A 22206-nucleotide genomic window follows, 5' to 3' on the forward strand; every position below is an offset into this window, starting at 1 on the left:
ATCAGCATAAAAGTATAGAAAGGGTCGAAATCTCACTCGACCAAAGTAAATAGTAGCAGTAAAAGAGTGGATAAACCATGGACCAGAATCGATCTCGGTCTAATTTTCAAAACATCAACTTTAGTTTAAAAAAGCTCAAAAAATCATTAAATAAGGTGGAACGATTCCCATTCCAAAAGAATCTGTTTTAAAAGTGAAAAGTGGGAATAAATCCTTTTTTAGAAAACAATAGTAAAATCATAGTTTTAGTTCGAATCACTAAGTGAGCATTAATGAACCTAAAAGTATGCATGCCATCACCAATATCAATACAATAAAGAATAAGCACCTAAGTTTTCATAACGATTACCACCCTCTGACTTAGGCTGATTGAAATTAAAGCTACTTATTCTAGCTCTTTTTTCTGCCTCTCTCTCTCTCTTTATTCTTAGTCTCTTCTATCTGCTGAGAATGGACCATGAGCCTTGATATGTCCATCTCTTTAATCAACATCGCAGTTCTGCACTCCTTAACCATACTATCTAACACCCCAGATAAGAACTTGCTCATTCTGGAACTACTGTTTTCTACTACATGGGGAGCATACCTGGCTAACTGAGTAAACTTGAGGGAAAACTTTTTCACACTCATACTACCCTGCCTAAGATTGATGAACTCTAACACTTTGGCTTCTCTCATCTCTAAGGGAAAGAATCTCTCTAGGAAAGCAGTAGAAAACTCTTCCTACTCTATGGGCTCGGCATCTGCACCCCTTTCTACCTTCCACTGCTTAAACCACGTATGAGCCACATCTTGTAGTAAATAGGTGACTAACTCAGCACTATCACTGTAAGTCAATCCCATGATATTCGTGACTTTCTAAACTTGATCGAGGAACTCTTGTGGATCCTCTTCTGGCTTAGATCCTGAGAATAAGGGATTCATTTGGGTGAAGTTCTGAATCCTTGCTGCAGTAGTATTGGACACTAGGTTGGTCTGAACAGCTATTGACCGTTCATTATGAGTTGCTATAGAAATGGCTAGAGTAGTGAATGCAGCTCTGAATTCTCTATGGGAGACATGCTCGTCCAGGGGATCTGCCTGAACGGGGGGAGAAGCTGACCGATTTCCAGTTCTCCTTTTATTAGTCTTTCTGGGAGGCATGTTCTGTAAATGAAAGGAAGAAAGGGATTAGACTGATATTTTAACTTGAGCTTATGCTCACTCGCATAATATGAATACTGAAAGAAGGGAAACTTTTCCTAAAAAATTTCATAGCCTCCTGTCCATAAGTGTGGCGCGCCACACACCCATGGACAAGACTCTACTTAATGCAGCTTTCAGACTCCCTAGGACTCTATTGAAACTTAGGCTCTGATACCAAGCTTGTAATGCCCCGAGTCTGTACCCCAGACGTTACGCGATGCTTACAACTCCGAAGGACCACAAGCTAACCTATGACTAATATCTGTTGTGAGAACTAAATAATAATGCTGTAATAAATGAGGAAAATAGGCTGAAATTCCATAAGGTTTAAACTTTGTAAATACTGATAAAAAATATCAACTGATAATAGTAATCTGTCAAATTGAATACTGTCTGAAAGTCTAGTCTGAAAAGCCTCTAAACTGAAAATGTTGAGTTGATGGGACAATCCCCCATCTAACTCCATCTACTAAAATACTACATCTACTGAGAAACTGAAATAATAAAATATCCTTGATAGATGAGTACTTACTACTAACTCTGACACTGCTGGCTGAATCTGAATCTGTCTATACGTGATCGGGAACCTGGGAGTCCGAACTTATGATATAAGATATCATAGCATAAGGAAAAAGTATGCATCAGAAGGTGGAATGTACTGGTATGCTAAATGAGGTAAGACTGAATGCAAGGGTTCATATGCATGAACAATAACTGACTGAATGATATAAAGTAACTGAACATAATAGTACATGGAAAACTGATAGTACTATAAGTACTGAGTATGCACCACTATGCATATAGATAAATACTATGACTTAGCTTATTTGGAGATCAGTCCTGAGTTCTTATACTGAGTAACTGATATCAAAAATTACTAATAACTGAGTTACTGATACTGGCTGACTGTAACTGATAGTCTTGATTCTGTAGAACTAAACTGAGTTCTTTTCTGAAGACTGAGACTGAAATTGTGGGAGGTAATCATCTAACCGACATGCCCCAAATAAGATAACTGAGTTAGGGTCTAACCTGTGACCCCAGTTGGAAGGGTGTTCATACCGTGCCACGGGTAAAGATACTGAAGAGTTAGCCTCATCTGGTAGGTACTCTAATGAGAATCGTGGAATCCTCAACTGGAAGGTTAAACACCTCATCAACCCTCAACTGGCAGGTTTGATGTTTCAACCTACGTTGGCTACGTAGTTCTGGAATACAAGAATTGCTTCTAAGGATCACACCCTTTACTGGCAGGTGAGCCCCCATTCTTGGGTTCACTTGTTGTTGAATCCTACTTCCAATTGAAAGACACTAAACTGATATACTAAACTGGATTGGACTGATACTGAGTTTACTGAGTTTTCCTGAGTTTTGTAACTTACTGAGTTCTACTGAGTTTTGTAACTTACTGGATTTTACTGATTGGGACATGACTGATACTATTCTGTAACTGACACTGGCTCTAGGTACACAGCTAAATTGTCGGGTATTAAATACCCCCAGGATTCGATAGCATAAAAAAAGGCATAGCATAATCTTGAATAATATAACAATGCTCACTTGATCATAATTCATTCATAGAGGCATTTCATCAAACATTTGTAATGCATTAACTTTTACATGAATAGAGAATACATGTTATGTTATAATGGCACTATTTCATCCACATAGGCATATTATCAAACACATAGGGAGCATGCTTAGGTTATACAATAATCAACATATATAATTATCATAGTTACATAAATCAACTTACAAATTAAAGGGTTTATCATGAAGATCATGTAATTCAACATATATGATGATAAATTTCATGAAAACTTGTAATTTAATCATGGACTGAGACCTAACAATAACATGAACATGAATTCAATTCAATTTCAAGCATGTCATTCATAAATCAACAATCTTGTAGTTTTAAAAATGGATTCGTGGACTCTATGGGTAAACGTAACCCATAGATGAACACCTAACATACCTGTATTGATAATTTCTTGGAGTTATTGGTGAGTTTTTTGAGCTTTGTTCTTGATTTCTTGAGAGTTAGGGTTTGCTAATTGAGAGAGAATGATTTAATTTTAGGGGAAATTGAGTGAATAATGGTATATCTAGGTTAATTAAGGGTAATTTACGTGTTAAAGGCTGACTTGGGTCATGGGAAAGTATCCAATTACCCCTGGGAATGATTTAAAAATCGTCACTGGAAAAACCAGATTTGGGCACTTGGCGCAACGCGCCACTATCGCGTCGGGACACTGAAACTGACAATTGGGAATATGGCTGGTGGCGCGACGAGGTGGTATCGTATTGTCACACTGGATGCAACCTGGAAGCTCCCTGCGATGCGGTGGGATCATGTTGGTACACTGGAAATTTACAATTATGAAAAGGGTGTTTGGCGTGATGCACCAATATCACGATAGAACACTGGAAAGTGACCATTCCATTTGGCTTACCTCCACGACGCGTTGAAGTGCCAGTTGGCACACTTCCTTACAAAAATGACTCTAACGCTTTGCCTGGGTATTGGATTTGGGAAAATTTTATATCGTTGGAAAGCTAACTAAATTTCCTACGTATTGGCAGGCTCTAAACTAAAAAATACTGATTATTTCAAAAATTTAATATAGGGTAACCCATGTACTAAGGGATAATTTAAGATAGGGAAATACGGGGTATTACAATATCTCCCTTTTAAGAACGTTCATCCTCGAATGAGACAGACTAAGCTGATAAACACTGATAGACTGATTTTACTCACTGAACATACACACTGAAGCATGACTACTTGACTGAACTACTAACAAGATGAGTTCTTGTAGAACGTGCATATCTGATGCCTGGACTACATAACTAAAGCTACTGATAAGCTGAATTTTCATACTGAACATGCATATCTGATGCATCAGTACATGACTGAACTGATTTATCAATGCATGACTGAATATACAATGGTAACTGATACCAAGATTATAACTGTAACTGAACATGAAACTGAGTAGAGCTAAGGAAGACTATTACCTTAAGATGAATCTGAGTTTGCGGAGAAGGGGTGAGGATACTTGGTTTGTATATCTGCTTCTGCTTCCCAAGTAGCTCCCTCAATAGACTGATTCCGCCAAAGAACTTTGACTAAGGGAACTTCTTTATTCCTCAGTCTGTGAATCTGACGATCAAGGATCTAGACTGGAACCTCTTCAAAAGAGAGATCATTCTGAATATCTATGCCCTCTAAGGGAACTATGACTATTGGGTCACCAATGCATTTCTTTAACAAGGAGTTATGGAATACTGGGTGTACTGAAGCTAGATCTGAAGGCAACTCGAGCTCATAAGCTATCTTTTTGAAATGATTGAGAATTCTACAAGAACCGACATATCGGGAACTGAGCTTTTCCTTCTTGCCGGACCTCTTTACTCCCTTCATGGGAGATATTTTCAAGAACACAAAATCACCGACCTCAAATTTGAGATCCTTTCTTCTCACATCTGCATACGATTTCTGGCAGCTCAGGGCACCCTTAAGCCTTTCTCTGATCAGCTGAACCTTCTCTAAGTCATAAAAGACTAAGTTAGGCCCTACTACTACGGCCTCACCTACCTCAAACCAACCAATTAGAGATCTACATCTCCTACCGTAGAGAGCCTCAAACGGAGCCATCTAAATACTGGAGTGATAGTTATTATTGTATACGAATTCAATCAAAGGCAAGTGGTCATCCCAACTAAACTTAAATCGATAATGCAGGCTCTTAGAATATCTGCTAGAGTTTGAATGATCCTTTTTGCTTGACCATCTGTCTGAGGGTGGAAGGTTGTACTGAGATGAACTCGGGTAACAAGACCCTTTTATAATGCTTTCCAGAAAGGAGATATAAACTAGGTACCTCTATTTGATGTGATGGATACTGGGACTCCGTGTAACTTAACCAACTCTCTGATATAGGGTTTAGCATAGTCCTCAGCTGAATAGAAAGTATGAACTAGCAAGAAATGAGTTGATTTGGTCATCCTGTCTACCATAACCCAAATAGAATCATGCTAATGACGAGTATGAGGCAAGCCCATCACAAAGTCCATGTTCACTTCTTCCCAGTTCCATGTGGGAATTCTGAACTCCTACATGGACCCACTAGGCTTCTGGTGCTCAATCTTAACCAGTTGACAAATAGAGCACTTATCTAGAAACTCTGCAATAGCCCTCTTCATCCTACTCCACCAATAGATCTCCCGCAAATAGAGGTACATCTTAGTGGCCCCTAAATAAAGAGAGTATCACGCACCATAGGCTTTTGCAAGAATTCATTACCTCAAGTCATCTATACCTGGCATACATAAATGACCTTGGCAACGCAATACACCATCTCCCCCTTGGGAGAAAACCTCTATTTTCTGATCTCTGACTGACTCTTTTAACTTAACAAGACTGGGATCTCTATCCTGTTTTTCCCTTTACTTTGGAAACTATAGATGATTCTGAACTATTCTGCACCTATACACTGCCCTCTGCTGAATCGACTAAGTGGACACCTAGTCGGGCAAGCTGGTGAACTTCCTGAACTAACTTCTTCTTATCATTCTCAATAAGAGCAACACTACCCATAGACAATCTACTGAGAGCATCAGCCACAACATTGGCCTTGCCCGGGTGATACAGAACACTCATATCATAATCTTTTAACAACTCTAACCACCTTCTCTGACGTAAATTCAAATCTTTCTGAGAGAACACATACTAAAGGCTTTTGTGATCTATGAACACATTAACATGCACCCTATACAAGTATGCCACCAAATTTTTAAGGCAAATACTACAACTGTTAACTCGAGATCATGAGTCGAGTAGTTTTTTTCATGGGGCTTAAGTTGTATGGAGGCACAGTCTATGACCTTACCTTTTTGCATAAGGACATAACCCAAACCTACTCTGGATACGTCACAATACACAACAAACCCGTCTGAACCATCTGGTAGGGTCAAGACTGGAGCTAAGGTAAGTCGAGTCTTCAACTCCTGAAAACTCTTCTCGCAAGAATTAGACCACTAAAACTAGATTTTTTTCTGAGTCAATATGGACATGAGGTATGCACTAGACAAAAATCATTCAGCAAACCGATGGTGATAGACAAAAATCAATTCTAAGAAGTGGATATCTATTCTTGACTGTAACTTTGTTCAACTGACGGTAGTCTATACATATTCTAAAATAACTGTCTTTCTTAGGCACGAATAAGACCGGTATGCCCACGGGAAAATGTTAGGTCTGATGAATCCCTTATCTAGAATATCCTCCAACTGTTTTTTTAGCTCTCTGAGTTCTGCTGGTGCTATTCCATATGGCAGAATAGATACAGGCTGATATCTGGAAGAAGGTCTATTCCAAAGTCCATTTCTCTTTCGAGAGAAATTTCGGGAAGATCTTCGGAAAACACATCTGAGAATTCATTTACTACTGAAACTGACACAAGATTTAGAGTTTCTGAGTTAGAGTCTTTGATTCTCACAAGATGGTAGACACATCCCTTAAATATTATTTTTCTCGCTCTAAGGTATGAAATTAACTGACCCTTAAGCGCTGTGGTACTACACCTTCATTCAAAGACTGGTTCATTTAGAAACTGAAAATGAACTACTCTGTTTCTACAATCAATTGAGGCATAGCATGAATGGATCTAATCTATACTGAGAATGACATCAAAATTTGCCATCTCTAGCTCTACAAGGTCTGCTAAAGTAAATTTCTGAGATATCATAACCGAACAATTTCTATATACCCATCGGGCTATGATAGATTTACCGACTGGGGCAGAAACTGAGAAAGCTCTGCTAGAATTTCTGGACTGACTCCAAAGTTAACGTCTATATAAGGAGTTACAAAAGATAATGAAGCTCCTAGATCTAGAAAGTCATAAATATGTAAATGAAAGATCTGTAATGTACCAGTGACCACATCAGGAGAATTTTCCTGATCTTTTCTGGAATGAAGTGCATAAAGCCTGTTTGGGCGTTGCCCATTGGTGGCACTGAAAGCGGCACCCTACTGATTCAAGCGACCTGACTAAGCTGAAGAACAATTATACTGACCCTGAGAACCTGAATAAGGACAATCTCTGACTCTATGGCCTGACTTGCCATACCCAAAACAAACATCACCGCCAGCTCTACAGACACCCTGATGGTTTCTGTCACATGTCTGACAAAGGGGATTTGTTCGAGCACTACTGACACTACCTTAAGATTTAAAGTGTAGCACCCTATCTTTGTTACCATTTCTGAACTTAGGTACTAGAGCACTGGCTGAGGGGGGAGATAGAACTAAAGATTTTAAGAAAAACTAGGAACGATTACCGCCCTCTGACTTAGGCTGATTGAAATTGAAGCTACCTATTTTAGCTCTATTGTTCTGCCTCTCTCTTTCTATTCTTAGCCTTTTCTATCTACTGAGCATGGACCATAAGCCTGGATATGTCCATCTCCTTAATCAACATTGCAGTTCTGCTCTCTTTAACCATACTATCTGACACCTCAGATATAAACTTGCTTATTCTAGACCTACTGTCTGCTACTACATGGGGATCATACCTGGCTAACTGAGTAAACTTGAGGGAATACTCTTTCACACTCATACTGCCCTGCCTGAGATTGATGAACTCTAATACTTTGGCTTCTCTCAGCTCTAAGGGAAAGAATCTTTCTAGGGAAGAAGTAGCAAACTCTTCTCACTCTATGGGCTCTACATCTGCGCCCCTGTCTACCTTTCACTTCTTAAACCACGTATAAGTTATATCTTGTAGCTGATAGGCGACTAACTTAACACTCTCACTGAAAGTCACTCCCATGATATCTGTGACTTTCTGAACCTGATCGAGGAACTCTTATGGATCCTCTTCTAGCTAAGATCCTAAGAATAGAGGAGGATTCATTCGGGTGAAGTCAGAAATCCTGGCTGCAGCAGTATTGGCTATTGGTTTGGCCTGAACAGCTACTGGTCATTCATTTTGAGCTGCTATGGAATTGCTAGAGTAGTGAATGCAGCTCTGAATTCTGCATGGAGACATGCTCGTCTAAGGGATCTACCTGAATGGGCTAAGGTGCTGACTGATTTCCAGTTCTCCTTTTGTTAGTCTTTTTGGGAGACATATTCTGAAAATGAAAGGAAGAAACGGATTAGACTGAAAGTTTAACTTGATCTCATGCTCACTCACATGACATGAATACTGAAAGAAGGGAAACTTTTCTTAAAACATCTCAAAGACTCTTGTCCATAAGTGTGGAACGCTACACACCCATGCAAAGACTCTACTTGATACGACTTTTAGACTCTCTAGGACTCTATTGAACCTTAGGCTCTAATACTAAGTTTGTAACGCCCCGAGTCTGTACCTCGGCCGCTACACAGTGCTTAAGACCTCGAAGGACCACAATGTAACCCATGACTGATATCTGCTGTGAGAACTGAATAATAATACTACAATAAATGCAAAAAATATGCTAAAATTCCATAAGGTTCAAAATCTGTAAATACTGATAAAGAATATCAACTGATTATAGTAATCTGTCAAACTGGATACTATCAGAAAGTCTAGTATGAAAAGCCTTTAAACTGAACTGTCTGAATGTAGAATTGATGGGACAATCCCCTGACTAACTCCATCTACTAAAATACTACATCTACTAAGAAACTGTAATAATAAAATATCCTCGATAGATGAAGAATCAATACTAACTTTGACACTGATGGCTGAATCTGAACCTATTTATACGTGGTCGGAAACCTGAGTGTCTGAACCTATGATAAAAGACATCATAGCACTAAGAAAGAGTATATGTCTGTATGTGGAATGTACTGGTATGCTAGATAAGGTAAGGCTGAGTGCAAGGGTTCATATGCATGAACAATAACTGACTGAATGATATAGAGTAACTGAACATGAGAGTACATGGATAACTGATACTACTATAAGTACTGAGTATGCACCACTATGCATATAGATAAATACTATGACTTAGCTTGTCTAAAGCTAAGTCTTAAGTTCTGATACTGAGTAACTAATATCTAAAGTTACTGATAACTGAGTTACTGATATTGGTTGACTATATCTTACAGTCCTGATTTTGTAGAACTAAACTGAGTTCTATTATAAAGACTGAGACTGAAACTGTGGGAGGTAATCATCTAACCGACATGCCCCAAATAAGATAACTGAGTTAGGGTCTAACCTGTGATCCCAGTTGGAAGGGTGTTCGTACCGTGCCACGGGTAAAGACACTGAAGAGTTAGCCTCATCTAGTAAGTACTCTAATGAGAATGGTGGAACCCTCCACTGGCAGGTAAAAACACCTCATCAACCTTCAACTGGCAGGTTTGATGTCTCAACCTACGCTGGCTACATAGTTCTAGAATGCAAGGATTGCTTCTAAGGATCACACCCTTTACTGGCAGGTGAGCCCCCATCCTTGGGTTCACTCGGTGCTGAATCCTACTCCCAATTGAAAGACATTTAATTGAGTATACTGAACTGGACTGGACTGATCCTGAGTTTACTGAGTTTTTCTGAGTTCTATAACTGACTAAGTTCTACTGAGTTCTGTAACTGACTGAATTCTACTAATTGGGACATGACTGATACATTCTGTAACTGACACTGGCTCTAGGTATACAGCTAAATTATCGGGTATTAAATACCCCCATGACTTGATAGCATAAAAGAAAGGCATAGCATAATCTTGAATAATATAATAATGCTCACTTGATCATAATTCATTCATAGAGCCATTTCATCAAACACTTGTAATGCATTAACTTGTACATGAATAGAGAATATATGATGTCATGTTATAATGGCACGATTTCATCCACATAGGCATACTATCAAACACATAGGGAGCATGCTTACATCATACAATAATCAACATATATAATTATCATGGTTACATAAATCAACTTGTAAATTGAAGGGTTTATCATGAAGATCATGTAATTCAACATATATGATGATTAATTTCATGAAAACTTGTAATTCAATCATGGACTGAGACCTAACAATAACATGAACATGAATTCAATTCAATTTCAAGCATGTCATTCATAAATCGACAATCTTGTAGTTTTAAAAATGGATTCGTGGACTCTATGGGTAAACGTAACCCATAGATGAACACCTAACATACCTGTATTGATAATTTCTTGGAGTTATTGGTGAGTTTTTTGAGCTTTGTTCTTGATTTCTTAAGAGTTAGGGTTTGCTAATTGAGAGAGAATGATTTAATTTTAGGGGAAATTGAGTGAATAATGGTATATCTAGGTTAATTAAGGGTAATTTACGTGTTAAAGGCTGACTTGGGTCATGGGAAAGTATCCAATTACCCCTGGGAATGATTTAAAAATCGTCACTGGAAAAACCAGATTTGGGCACCTGGCGCAACGCGCCACTATCGCGTCGGGACACTGAAACTGACAATTGGGAATGTGGTTGGTGGCGCGACATGGTGGTATCATGTTGCCACACTAGATGTGACCTGGAAGCTCACCGCAACGTAGTGGTATTGCATTGGTACATTGGAAATTGGCAATTATCAAAAGGGAGTTTGGCGCAATGCGGTGGTATCGTGTTGCCACACTAGATGCGACCTGGAAGCTCACCGCGACGCGGTGGGATTGCGTTGGTACATTGGAAATTGGCAATTATCAAAAAGGTACTTGGCGCGATGCACTAATATCGCGATGGAACACTGGAAATTGACCATTGCCATTTGGCTGGCCTCCGCAACGCGTTGAAGTGCTAGTTGGCACACTGCTTTACAAAAATGGCTCTAACTATTCGCCCGGAATCGGATTTAAGTGAATTTTACATCGTTGGAAAGCTAACTGAATTTCCTACGCATTGACAGGCTCTAAACTAAAAAATACTGAGTATTTCAAAAAAATTATACAAGGTAACCTATGTACCGAGGGTTAATTTAAGCTAGGGAAATATGGGGTATTTCAACTTAAGTGACCGAAGGTTCGCTTAAGCGATTGCATCGAATAATGCCAGGCACCAGATTTTTCTTAGTCCAAGTAGACTCCGGTCGGGTGCGTGGGATTTATTCGGAACCCCAGCATGCAAATGAACTATTCTACCATACCTAATTTGACATTTTGGACACAACAGAACCATTGAAACTTTCACCCGAGATTGTTTTGGTTAAATGTCGGCCCCATACCCATGGTTTTACTTAACTAAATTCTGCCTAATTGACTACCACGAGTTCGAAAGCCTTAGGACCTGTAACAAGATCCCCCTAGCCTAAATTAAACTTTTCGAAGATGATTGAATTATCGAAATCCTTCGAGGTCATTTACTAGGAGTTTTGGTATAAGACCAATTCTTTAATAGCAATAGCTCCAATATAGAAATGAGCCTAAAACCCAAACTAACTGCTCCATAATCGAACCGACAATTCTAAAAAGTCATAAATGACCTATAACTATGGTGGGAAGGCTCAAAATACAGGAAACGTGCAAACTCAACCAGAATCTTTGATCTGTAGCTCTACACATGATACACTTATCAACAGCGAGAACTTATACTATGATATATAGGCTGCAAAAGTGTAGTATAAGACCAAACACGTGTTACTCAGTAGGCATCAGCCAATTAAGCTTCAATGATAAAGTAAGCATAATTAACATGTAAGGTGGAAATGTAATTACAACCAACTATCTAAGAAACTAAACATGAGAAAGGTAATGGGGCAATAAGAATAAACCATTCTATCATAATAGTAATCATGGTCTAAAGTGCAATACTGTATATCACTTGTCAATATACAAAAAAAAGTGAAAGAAAGTTATATAATAGTATACAAGGCCAAAAATACATATATGCCATGAATGGATAAGGAAGAGAGGGATAAGTGGTGACACCATACACACACACACAAATATATATATATATATATATTTATATGACAACACCTAGTAATAACCTAAGGTAGCCAACCTAACATCTCAAGGTATCCTAACCACATAAGAAGGCTAGTGCTGGCATGATCAAGGTCCCTAACATAATGTCTAACTATGAGATAACTATCAATAATGTAATTTGCTAGAAAAAAAAGAAGAAAGGGATCAGAATCATATAGAAAACCTCATATAGTAGTCCATAATCAACCTGCCATGATCTAACCATAATAACAATAATAAAACAATCGGCTAGTCCGGACTAACCATACCTAACCGGGCCCCTAAAATCCCGAAAGGTCCAATAAAAAACCCAGCAAACAACAATCATAATTATACTAATATAACCCCCAATAAGGCTGGCAGATATAAGTACTAAATAATTATACTGGTGATAGGCAATGCGTATAAATGAATATAGCAATAAATAATAGTAAACCATACCAGATTTGAGTGCCATAATGTACCAAGTGTATACACCTCATCCATCTCAGTAGCTCGCAACTGCAGGACCTACTGCAACCACTCTTCTCCGGTACTGTGGCTCATGAACGAAAGGATCCCTAGGGGATTTGAGAATATTTATATACACTATTGGTCCCGATCCAAGACTTCTAATCATCATCATCATCAATTTACTCTGTCCAACACCACCAGAGAGATGTATATATAATAAATGTATAAACTCGAATTGTGACTAAAAGAGTGTAAGTCTGTAAATCCATTGCCCGAGATAAACCCAGGACAAAATAAGCATAAAAATATAGAAAGGGTCTAAATCTCTCTCCACCTAAGTAAATAGTAACGGTAAAATAGTGGATAAAAATGGACTAAAATTGATCTCGATTTAATTTCCAAAACATCATATTTAGTTTAAAAGCTCATAAATTATTAAATAAGGTGGTAAGACTCCCTATCTAAAAGAATTAATTTTAAAAGTGAAAATTAGGAATAAATCCCTTTTTAGAAAACAATAGTAAAGTCATGGTTTTGGTTGGAATTGTACCACTAAGGGAGCATGAATACACCTAAAAGTATGCATGTCATCACCAGTATTCAAACAATACAAGAATAAGCTCCTAAGTGTTCATAACTAGAATTATGACTTTTCTATGGGTAGAATGCTCAAGTAGAGTCCAATAGGTATCGCAATCACAGCCATGATCCCAACACTATATATCTAGAAAAATAATAGCACTATAATTTGTAAAACTATGGTCCAACATGCTTATAACCTATGGTGATAGGATTCTATATCCATAATAAGTATTTTATCCTAAGGGTCGGGTTACCTTTCTATCACCAAACTCCCTAATTAGGCTAAATCTTGATACACTAGTCATGAGCATGTCTTGTCATCCTTACCTAGCATATAATCTATACTATACATCATTTTATGTAGAAAAGTAGACTGAAGTCTACCTCGATATTGAACTGCAATTCTTGAATCATCCACAAAGTGCTTGTCTTTGCTCCATGACCCCGAAACACCACCACACAATCAAACTAATAATCTACACATCAATAGGAGTAAAATAAAAACCATATTGCTATAAAAATATTTGGGTCAAGAACAGGCCCGTTGGGCCCGCAAATGAAACCCAAAATTAAATTCATCCCGAGGCCCCTCAAAGAACGAGAAATATATGCTCAAAAGTTGAGCACAAATAGAGCATAAATTGGCGCTCAAATCAACCCCTAAGATATAAGGATTTTAATACCTAAATTCTAAAAATTTATAATGAAAAAGATGGAATTTGATGTGGAAAATAATGAGAAATGACCAAGGAATGTTAGGATAACTTACCTTAGCTTCAATGGATGATTCCCACGCTTTAAGCTCTAAAAAATGGAGGATAGGGGTTATAAAATAAGGAAAATGAGTGAAAAGGGGAATTTATCCTCAGCAGTTGTTGCCAAAGACACCAAATAATTTCTTAAGAAATCATCTCTTACGCAGTCAAATGATTGTTTAAGTGATCCTCTACGAGAATTCAGTTTTTGCTTAAGCGGTTGAGTGTTGTTTAAGAGACCTTAGTTTAAGCGATTTGGCCACCTCTTAAGCGACTAGGCAGGGTCCAAGGTTGATCACTAAAGTGATTCCTTGGTTGCTTAAGCGACCAAAGGTCCACTTAAGTGATTGTACCAGATGATGCTAGACACTAGATTTTTCCAAGTCTAAGTGGACTATAAACGGGTGCTCGGGATTCATTTGGAACCCCATGCACTCAAACAAACTATGCTACCATACTAAATTAGATAGTTCAAACTCAACAAAACCATCAAAACTTTCATCCTAGATCATTTCGATTAAATATGGGCCCCACACCTATAGTTCTGCTTAACTAAATTTTACCCAATAGCCCAACACGAGTTTAAAAGCCTTGGGATCTAAACCAAGGGTCCCCCAAGCCTAAATCAATATTATAGAGATAATAGCACTATTGGAATCCTCATTCGAGGTTATTTACTAGGAGGTTTGGTCCAAGACCAATTTCTTAGTAGTGATAGCTCCAAAACAGGTAAGTGAGCCTAAAATCCAAACGGACTGCTCGATAATCCAACCGATAATTCTGACAAGTCATAATGACCTATAGTTGCGGTAGGAAGGCTCAAAATATTGAAAATGCACAAAATTTGAAAAAATGACCTGAAGGACTATTACAGTATCCACTATTAAAAGGACTTTCATTTGCAAAAGTTAATGGATAGGAAGAGCTCGAAAGAATGAGGTATTGGGCCCTCAAGCATGATTACTAGTTAAACGCAAAGGGGAGACAATGCTTCCAAGGGATTTTTCCATAGGCATTGATTTTTCAACCAACAAGGTAGCTAGTTAATCAAACTTCTAAAGAAAACATCTTTGATTACTTGGGATGAAGCACTAATGACAAATAAGTTTTGTTTTGAAGCATCAGACAAAACCTTGAGAGATATCCTCCTACTGAGGTATGAAAATAACACTAAAAAGCCATTTGAAGGGCTTACAATTGTATGCAGTAGTGATTTTTGGCAAATACTACCAATTATTCCAAAGGGTACGTGAACAGATATTGTTAATGCATTTCTAAACTTCTCTTAGTTGTGGTCATTTTCCACTATTTATGAAATAAAGAAAAATATAAGTCTCGACATTGGAAAATTTAGTGGTTCTGAGGCTGCCAAAATTGTCCGATTCAACAAATGGTTGTTATATGTTGAAGATGGATCATTTTATGATGGATGATAATAAGAATGAGCTCATTAAAATACCTCCTAATGTATGTATCGAATCATTAAGAAATCCTATCGATTCAATTGTTAAGGCAGTTTATCCAGCCTTCTTACAGAAGTACAATGACCCAATATATTTAAAAGAGAGAGCAATACTGACTCTAAAAAATAAAATGATGTATGAGTTAAATAAGACAATTATGAAAATGATACCGGAGGAAGGTAGACATATTTTAGCTCTGAAAATGTTTGCTAAGCAAGTGTAAATACGAAAACTGAAAAAATTTTGTACCCAATCGAGTTTCTTAGCAAGTTACAATTCCTTGAATTCCTAACCATGACATACACTTAAAAAGTAGAAACTTTGAATATGCTCCTTAGAAATTTAAACCAAATAGAAGACTTGTGCAGTGGAACGAGAATGATTATCACACATCTTGATATTTGGTCTGTCAATGAAAAAATCATTTCCGGAAAGAACATTAGTACAAGTGTCACAATTCTAAAAATTTTGTCTACTGGTGATTTAAAGTGGCCATTCAAGATTAATAGACGTCAACTTTCTTTAGCGCCCTATCATGCAGTGACAATCAATAAAAGTCAAGGACACTCTCTTAATCAAGTTGGCTTGTATATTCCAAACAGGTATCCACCCATGGCCAATTATAGGTAACTATTTCATAAGTAACAACAAGAGAAGGATTGAGCATACTAAATGCTGACGATGCGACAAAAGACCTTACATTCATTAAAAATATTATTTACAATGAAGTATTTTAGAATGTATAACCTAGAGTTGTAGAAAGATATGAGGTAATCCTCACTTATTAACAACTACTAATGTGCATTACTATATACTATTATAATTGATTAATTTATTATAATCCTTTTCCTATATCGCTCCGCTTTTAGATAAATAAGCATATAGATTAAGATTCATGATGAAATAAACTGTGTCAGGTTATATTCTTTTAAATGTATTGTTCTATTTCTTCGTGACATATGCTTATGCAATATCCAATAACAAATTTTGTACCTGACTCCTTTGACCAAAAACTAAATAGATATGTTGGGTTATGTTAATATATGTTTACGGCATGATATGTTCTCATACGTGCAACTACTGATATTTCATATTTGGTACTCCAATGGAATCACTAATGGCAAACTGTTCATAATGATTTGTCTTTCAGGATTTTACGGTCCTCTTTAATATCAAATCACTTTTCACTCAATAAATACTGATTTATTTCATTTGTTCATTGTCACTGCTAATTATTTATGTTCTCCACTCATAGTCATCTTTATTTTCCATGCTACTCTTATAAGCACATTTAAATTTTATTCCAGCCTATCTTTGATTCACTATCACTGTTACTAGTGTATATATACAAAACTTACTTATAATTCATAAAACGAGTATGTTTACGTACTATAGAAGATGATGAATTTGTTTTTTTTATAATCATTATTGATAGTGCATACATTTTATAACCACAACCCTCTTGCATCATCTGAGGGAGAGGATTCTACAACCATTCACATGACTTTTTAAAATCTCATTCTCCTTTTGTTCACCATAAATCTACAAAAAGTCTGACTTAGGAGCCGTTTGTCCTAATTGCTTAAACTTTTTATGTGCGAGTGCGAACTGATCAAATTAATTATTGTTATTCTATACAAAATTTTTTGAGTCATGCTTTTGTTTAAACATGAAGGAGGTAGCACTGACCAAACTAGAAGGAATAGCAGCAGGAATCCAACCGTTGTAAAAGGACTTCCAGATAAATGATAATACAAGTTTACCTTATCAAAATCTCATTACTCAAGCCCCATATCATGTTATTGGAGTTTCGAGCGTGTAGTACTTAGAAGGAGCTTTCTTAAACTTTTCGATGATGCAACTACAATAGTAGGATATTATTCAAAAATGGATGGACAATGCAATTCTTGAGGTTCCAATCTCTGAGAAAGTATAATAATTTTCCTCAAACTCAGGAAGTGGATCTCATTTGATTGTTTTGAGCTATTTTTTATTGTTATGGTGGAATTTGAGAAGAGTACATTTGAAAAGTCAACAAAGATGCCTTATAAATCTTTTAAATAACCTTAACACAAAATACACTTGCTGCGTAGATAAAAAAAAGACTCAAGAAACAATTGCACTTCAAGAATAGAAAGGTAGGTTGCGAAGGCGTTAATAACAATTAATCCAAAACAAAAAATCGATACGAATACTTCAACGCTAAGAAATATTGTACTTTTAAGCTTCATTAGCTATCTTTGTCAATATATAATTCTCTTCTATTTGGATTATTAACATAGAATTTTATTTAATTTTCTTACAATGACACACATTGTGTATCTATATTAAAAAATACAACTTTTACTTTTTCTCCACTAACTATTTCTTTTTAAAAAAACAAGTCAAACATGTGGCAGTTGAGAAAAATCAGAAAAAAAAGAGAAAGGTAAAAAAATCATTAGGATAATTCTACATCATCGTCATTAGAGATGGACGTTCAAAATTCGATTCGATATATTCAAAGTTTAGGTTCGATAATTCAGTAATTGGTAATTGAAAGCAGATACCAAATACTATACTTTTAAACTTCGATTCAGTAATTCAATAATCGGTAAATTAAACTTCGGTTTGATATAGTATTTGATAATACCATATACTAAAGTTGGAAAGAAACACTACTGGAAATGTATTCAATAAAGGTAAACACATATTATTTTGATGCGCTATTTGATATGTGATTCTCTTACACTAAAAAACAAATGAGAAAAAAATGATATGTTTCTGTAATCAATTATTTATTTTTGACCAATTCTTTTCAACAACTCATAGAACCATTATTTCAAAATTCAAAACTCTCATAATGAGATGTTACATTATGCTTAACCTTCATCCTATTTCAATGAAACTGCACCTTAAAACCCCTGCAAAAAGGAATGGAGAGGTTTGCTGAAAAAGTGCAAAGTTATATGGTCTAAAAAGAGTTTAAGCAAGAAGGTTTTGCATAAATGTAAAGGATTTTTAGCTTGTTGGATGTGTTTGTATGTAACATTTAGCTCTAGGATAGCACTGAGTAGTTATATATATAACTATATATAGGATCTTTATTTAATAAATAATTTGATATTCGGTAAATAGTAAATATAAGAACGTATTAGTATCTTGATCAAATTCAAACTCGAATACTGTAATTTTGAAATTTTACTCTCAAATGCCATATCAAATATTTTATTATCGAATATCAAATATCATATTTTTCGATTTGATTCGATAATTTAATTTTTGTTCGTTTTGACATCCTCAACTCCGCTTTCCCAACATGCACATATATAGTGAATACAAGAAGGTATTAGTATTTGTATCAAATCCAAAGTCGAATACTGTAGTTTTGACATTTCACTTTCAATATTTTATATCGAGCCTTATCGATCTTTGATTGAGATTTGTTTTGACATCCTCAACTCCGCTTTCTCAACATGCACATATGTGTTAAAATTACAAATACTAACCCTCTTCTTCCAAAAGATAAAAATTCATTGACCTTTTTCGGTTGACAAATTTATTCCGAAAAAAATATGGATGGTTCATGTTATCAAGCGGACACGATGATGTCGGATGCGGCGGCAGACCAACCCCCTCCGCCGCATCCGGTGCCCGGGATTGATAATATTCCGGCGACGTTGAGCCATGGTGGCAGGTTCATTCAATACAATATTTTTGGTAATATATTTGAAGTTACTGCTAAATATAAGCCTCCTATCATGCCTATTGGTAAAGGTGCTTATGGCATCGTTTGGTGAGTTTTTTCTCTATTCATACCCTTTCCCTTCTTGGCTATTTCTCAGTTTATGTCTTTTTGGGTATTTTTGTCCATTAATGATTTTGACCTTTTTTTTAATTTTTTTTTTTGATTGATTGTGTGTAGTTCTGCTTTGAACTCGGAGACAAATGAGAATGTAGCAATAAAAAAAATTGCTAATGCTTTTGACAACAAGATTGATGCCAAAAGGACTTTGAGAGAGATCAAGCTTCTTCGGCATATGGATCATGAAAACGTTAGTGAGTCATTTCTGCGATTTTGAATATTCTTTTGGAGGTTAAATTAAACTGAGTATGTTTAACTGTATTAGTTTATATGAATATGACGAGCAGAAAGAGTAGGTCTTGACGTTGGGTTCAATGACATTAGGTTGAGCATCATGGGGGTCTCAGGTTCAATTATCAGAGACAAATACTAGGTGATTTCTTCCCATCTGTTTTAGCCTTGGTGGACCGAGTTACTTGACCTGGTAGCGTCGTTGGGAGGTGGCAGGTATCCCATAGAATTAGTCGAGGTGTGCGCAAGCTGGCCCAGATAGGACACCACGGTTATCAAAAAAAAAAAAAGAGTAGGTCTTGAGTGTAATCACTTGATCGAATTTAGTTAACTCAATGTATTAACTTAACTAATAATAACAGAATATTACATTGACTTTTGCGGAGAGAAGGCCGTAGATAGCATTTTTTTCTTTTCTGAAAATGGTAAGACAGATAATTTTTTTCTTTGCTTAATGCCATGATACGTAACATGTTTGGTGGTGTTCATGCATATGCGGAATTGTTTTCAACGATAGAGGACAAATTGTAATTTTGTCTCTCTAAATCGTATCCGTTTGGATATAGATGTTCTCAAGATATTTGAGTATGCTTTTTGAGGTATTTGAGGAGTTTATTTAGAAAGGAAAATGAGCCTGTACAAGGTTCTGCTGTTGGCTATATGTGACATCTACCAATGCAGATTGTTGCGATCAGAGATATAATTCCACCGCCACAAAGAGAAGCCTTTAATGATGTTTATATCGCGTATGAGCTTATGGATACTGATCTCCATCAAATTATTCGCTCGAATCAGGCTTTATCCGAGGAGCACTGCCAGGTTTGAATTCAAACTTTTATTTTATTCGGAAGAAATTTAAAAACACTGCTAAAGTCTAAGTACTCGATATGTTTCTGTAAGCTTGTTTTCCCACCTTCCTTTTCTGGTTAAAAAATGAATGCATGAAAAAAATTTTCATGTTCAAATCATTTCCGCCGTTTTTAGTTGTTTAAACCACACATCTTGATAGTCTCCTTGAAGAATTGTTCTGACATGCCTGCAACTAATTTTCATGTTTGAGCTAGTGAAGGTTGACAATTTAATAGAAATTAATTTTAGTCCAAGCAACGTGTGGCTAGAAAATTGGTTTCTAGTTTATAAGCGCGGGCAATGAAAATTTCTTAGTGAGAAGTGGAAATATTTTTATCGCACTTCTGTATGCTAAGTAAATATGTGATTAAAGTTTCTCTTTCGGCAAAATGGTTCACTGGACCCCTGTGCTATGTCGGTTTTGTAAGTTGGACACTTCTAGTTACATGTTTGTCATCTGGACCCTTGAACTCATTAAAAAGCAGCATTTTGCATCCTTTGACCGTTGACCGAGCCTATGTGGCATTCAAATGCTGACTAGGACAAAGAGTATAGTCACACGCCTGGGGTGCGAGTAGGGGTCAATTTTTGGTCAATTTTATATTAAAATAATTTTTTTTTTTAAAAAAGTGGTACTCAATTTTTTTCAGTTTTTTAATTTAAAAATATTTTAAAAAATTAAAAACTAATAAACTTAAAAATAAAAATTAAAAAGAAGGCCACCCCCAACCCCCCCCCCCATCAAGCCATTCCCCCACCCCACCCAGCTCCCGTCCCAGCCCACCCAGCCCCGCTTCCAACACCCCCACCCAACCCAGCCCCGTCCCAGCACCTACCACCCCAGCCCCATTCCTAGCACCCCCCACCCCACCTAGCTCCGTCCCAAAGTTTGCTCCCATGTCCGTAATTCTCTCCCACGTCAGCTGTCATATCAGCTGCCACGTGTGCCACGTCCCAAAGTTTGCTCTCACTTCCGTAAAGTTTGCTCCAAAGAAAGGACTACTTACGAAGACCAACGACATGGGAAAGTTGTTGGATATACAAATACGGATAGGGCAGGGTCACCCTATGAAAAACTATCCACTTTTTGCTTAATGTTCTCGTTGGGGAAATTTGGTGTCTTGAAAATGTAAGAAACAAAATGTTGTTGCTAGATAGAGTGCAAAAGCAGAATACCGAGCTATGACAATGGTGCCATGTGAATTCATATGGATCAAACAACTACAGAAGGAATTTTAATTTGGATAGATTAAAGAATGAAACTTGTGTGTGTGACTGCACTTCACATTGCATCAATTCCTATGTTTCACAAGTGGACCAAATACATAGAGAGTAGTTGTCATTTATCAGATTGAAGGTGAAGGTACTCCTAGGAGAAAAAACCACAAAGTTCGTGTGGTCCATAGCCGATCTCAAAACAAGTTATATATGAAGCAAGCTTGGTACATATAATTTGTATGCACCAGCTTGAGGGTGAGGGTTAAATCCTTTTGAATATTCTAGAATATATATAAATATAGTAGGTAGCTTAATTACTCCGACTGTGATTAGGTATTGATTCCTTCCTTTTCTGAACATGTAGGCATAGTTATTTAAACCAAATAGTTTGAGGGAATAATTAAGATTAGTTCTCTCTTATTTTCTCTTCCACTTCACAACTTCAATATAGAAGAATAGAAAACTTAAATGAACACCATGGATGTGTCTATACAACTTGTATAAAAAGTTATTTGGTTCGTCATGTTCTTGTTAAATACAAACCCAAACAAAATTATGTTGGTTTTCTAAAAGTGGAAATCAAACCAAACCAAGTATAATAATATGTCGGTTTGGTTTGATTTTTGTTTTTTCATGAACATCCCAAAATTATTAATAGTGCATATTGTGCTAGTTGGA

General features: G+C 36.7%; 1 protein-coding gene across 2 annotated transcripts in view; it reads left to right on the plus strand.

Moving 5' to 3' along the window:
* Positions 1-18728: 18728 nt before the first annotated feature.
* The window catches only part of LOC107863616 (mitogen-activated protein kinase homolog NTF4-like), a 32713-nt gene continuing 29235 nt past the window's right edge, over positions 18729-22206 (plus strand). Inside the window, exons 1-3 of one of the 2 annotated variants that reach the window (XM_047407912.1) lie at positions 18729-19161; positions 19291-19420; positions 20143-20280. In XM_047407912.1, the coding sequence (XP_047263868.1) occupies positions 18941-19161; positions 19291-19420; positions 20143-20280 (489 nt within the window). In that variant the 5' untranslated portion in view covers positions 18729-18940. 2 annotated transcript variants of the gene reach the window in all.

The sequence above is a fragment of the Capsicum annuum genome, chromosome 3 (genome assembly GCF_002878395.1).
Source record: "Capsicum annuum cultivar UCD-10X-F1 chromosome 3, UCD10Xv1.1, whole genome shotgun sequence".
NCBI classification, from domain to species: domain Eukaryota; kingdom Viridiplantae; phylum Streptophyta; class Magnoliopsida; order Solanales; family Solanaceae; genus Capsicum; species Capsicum annuum.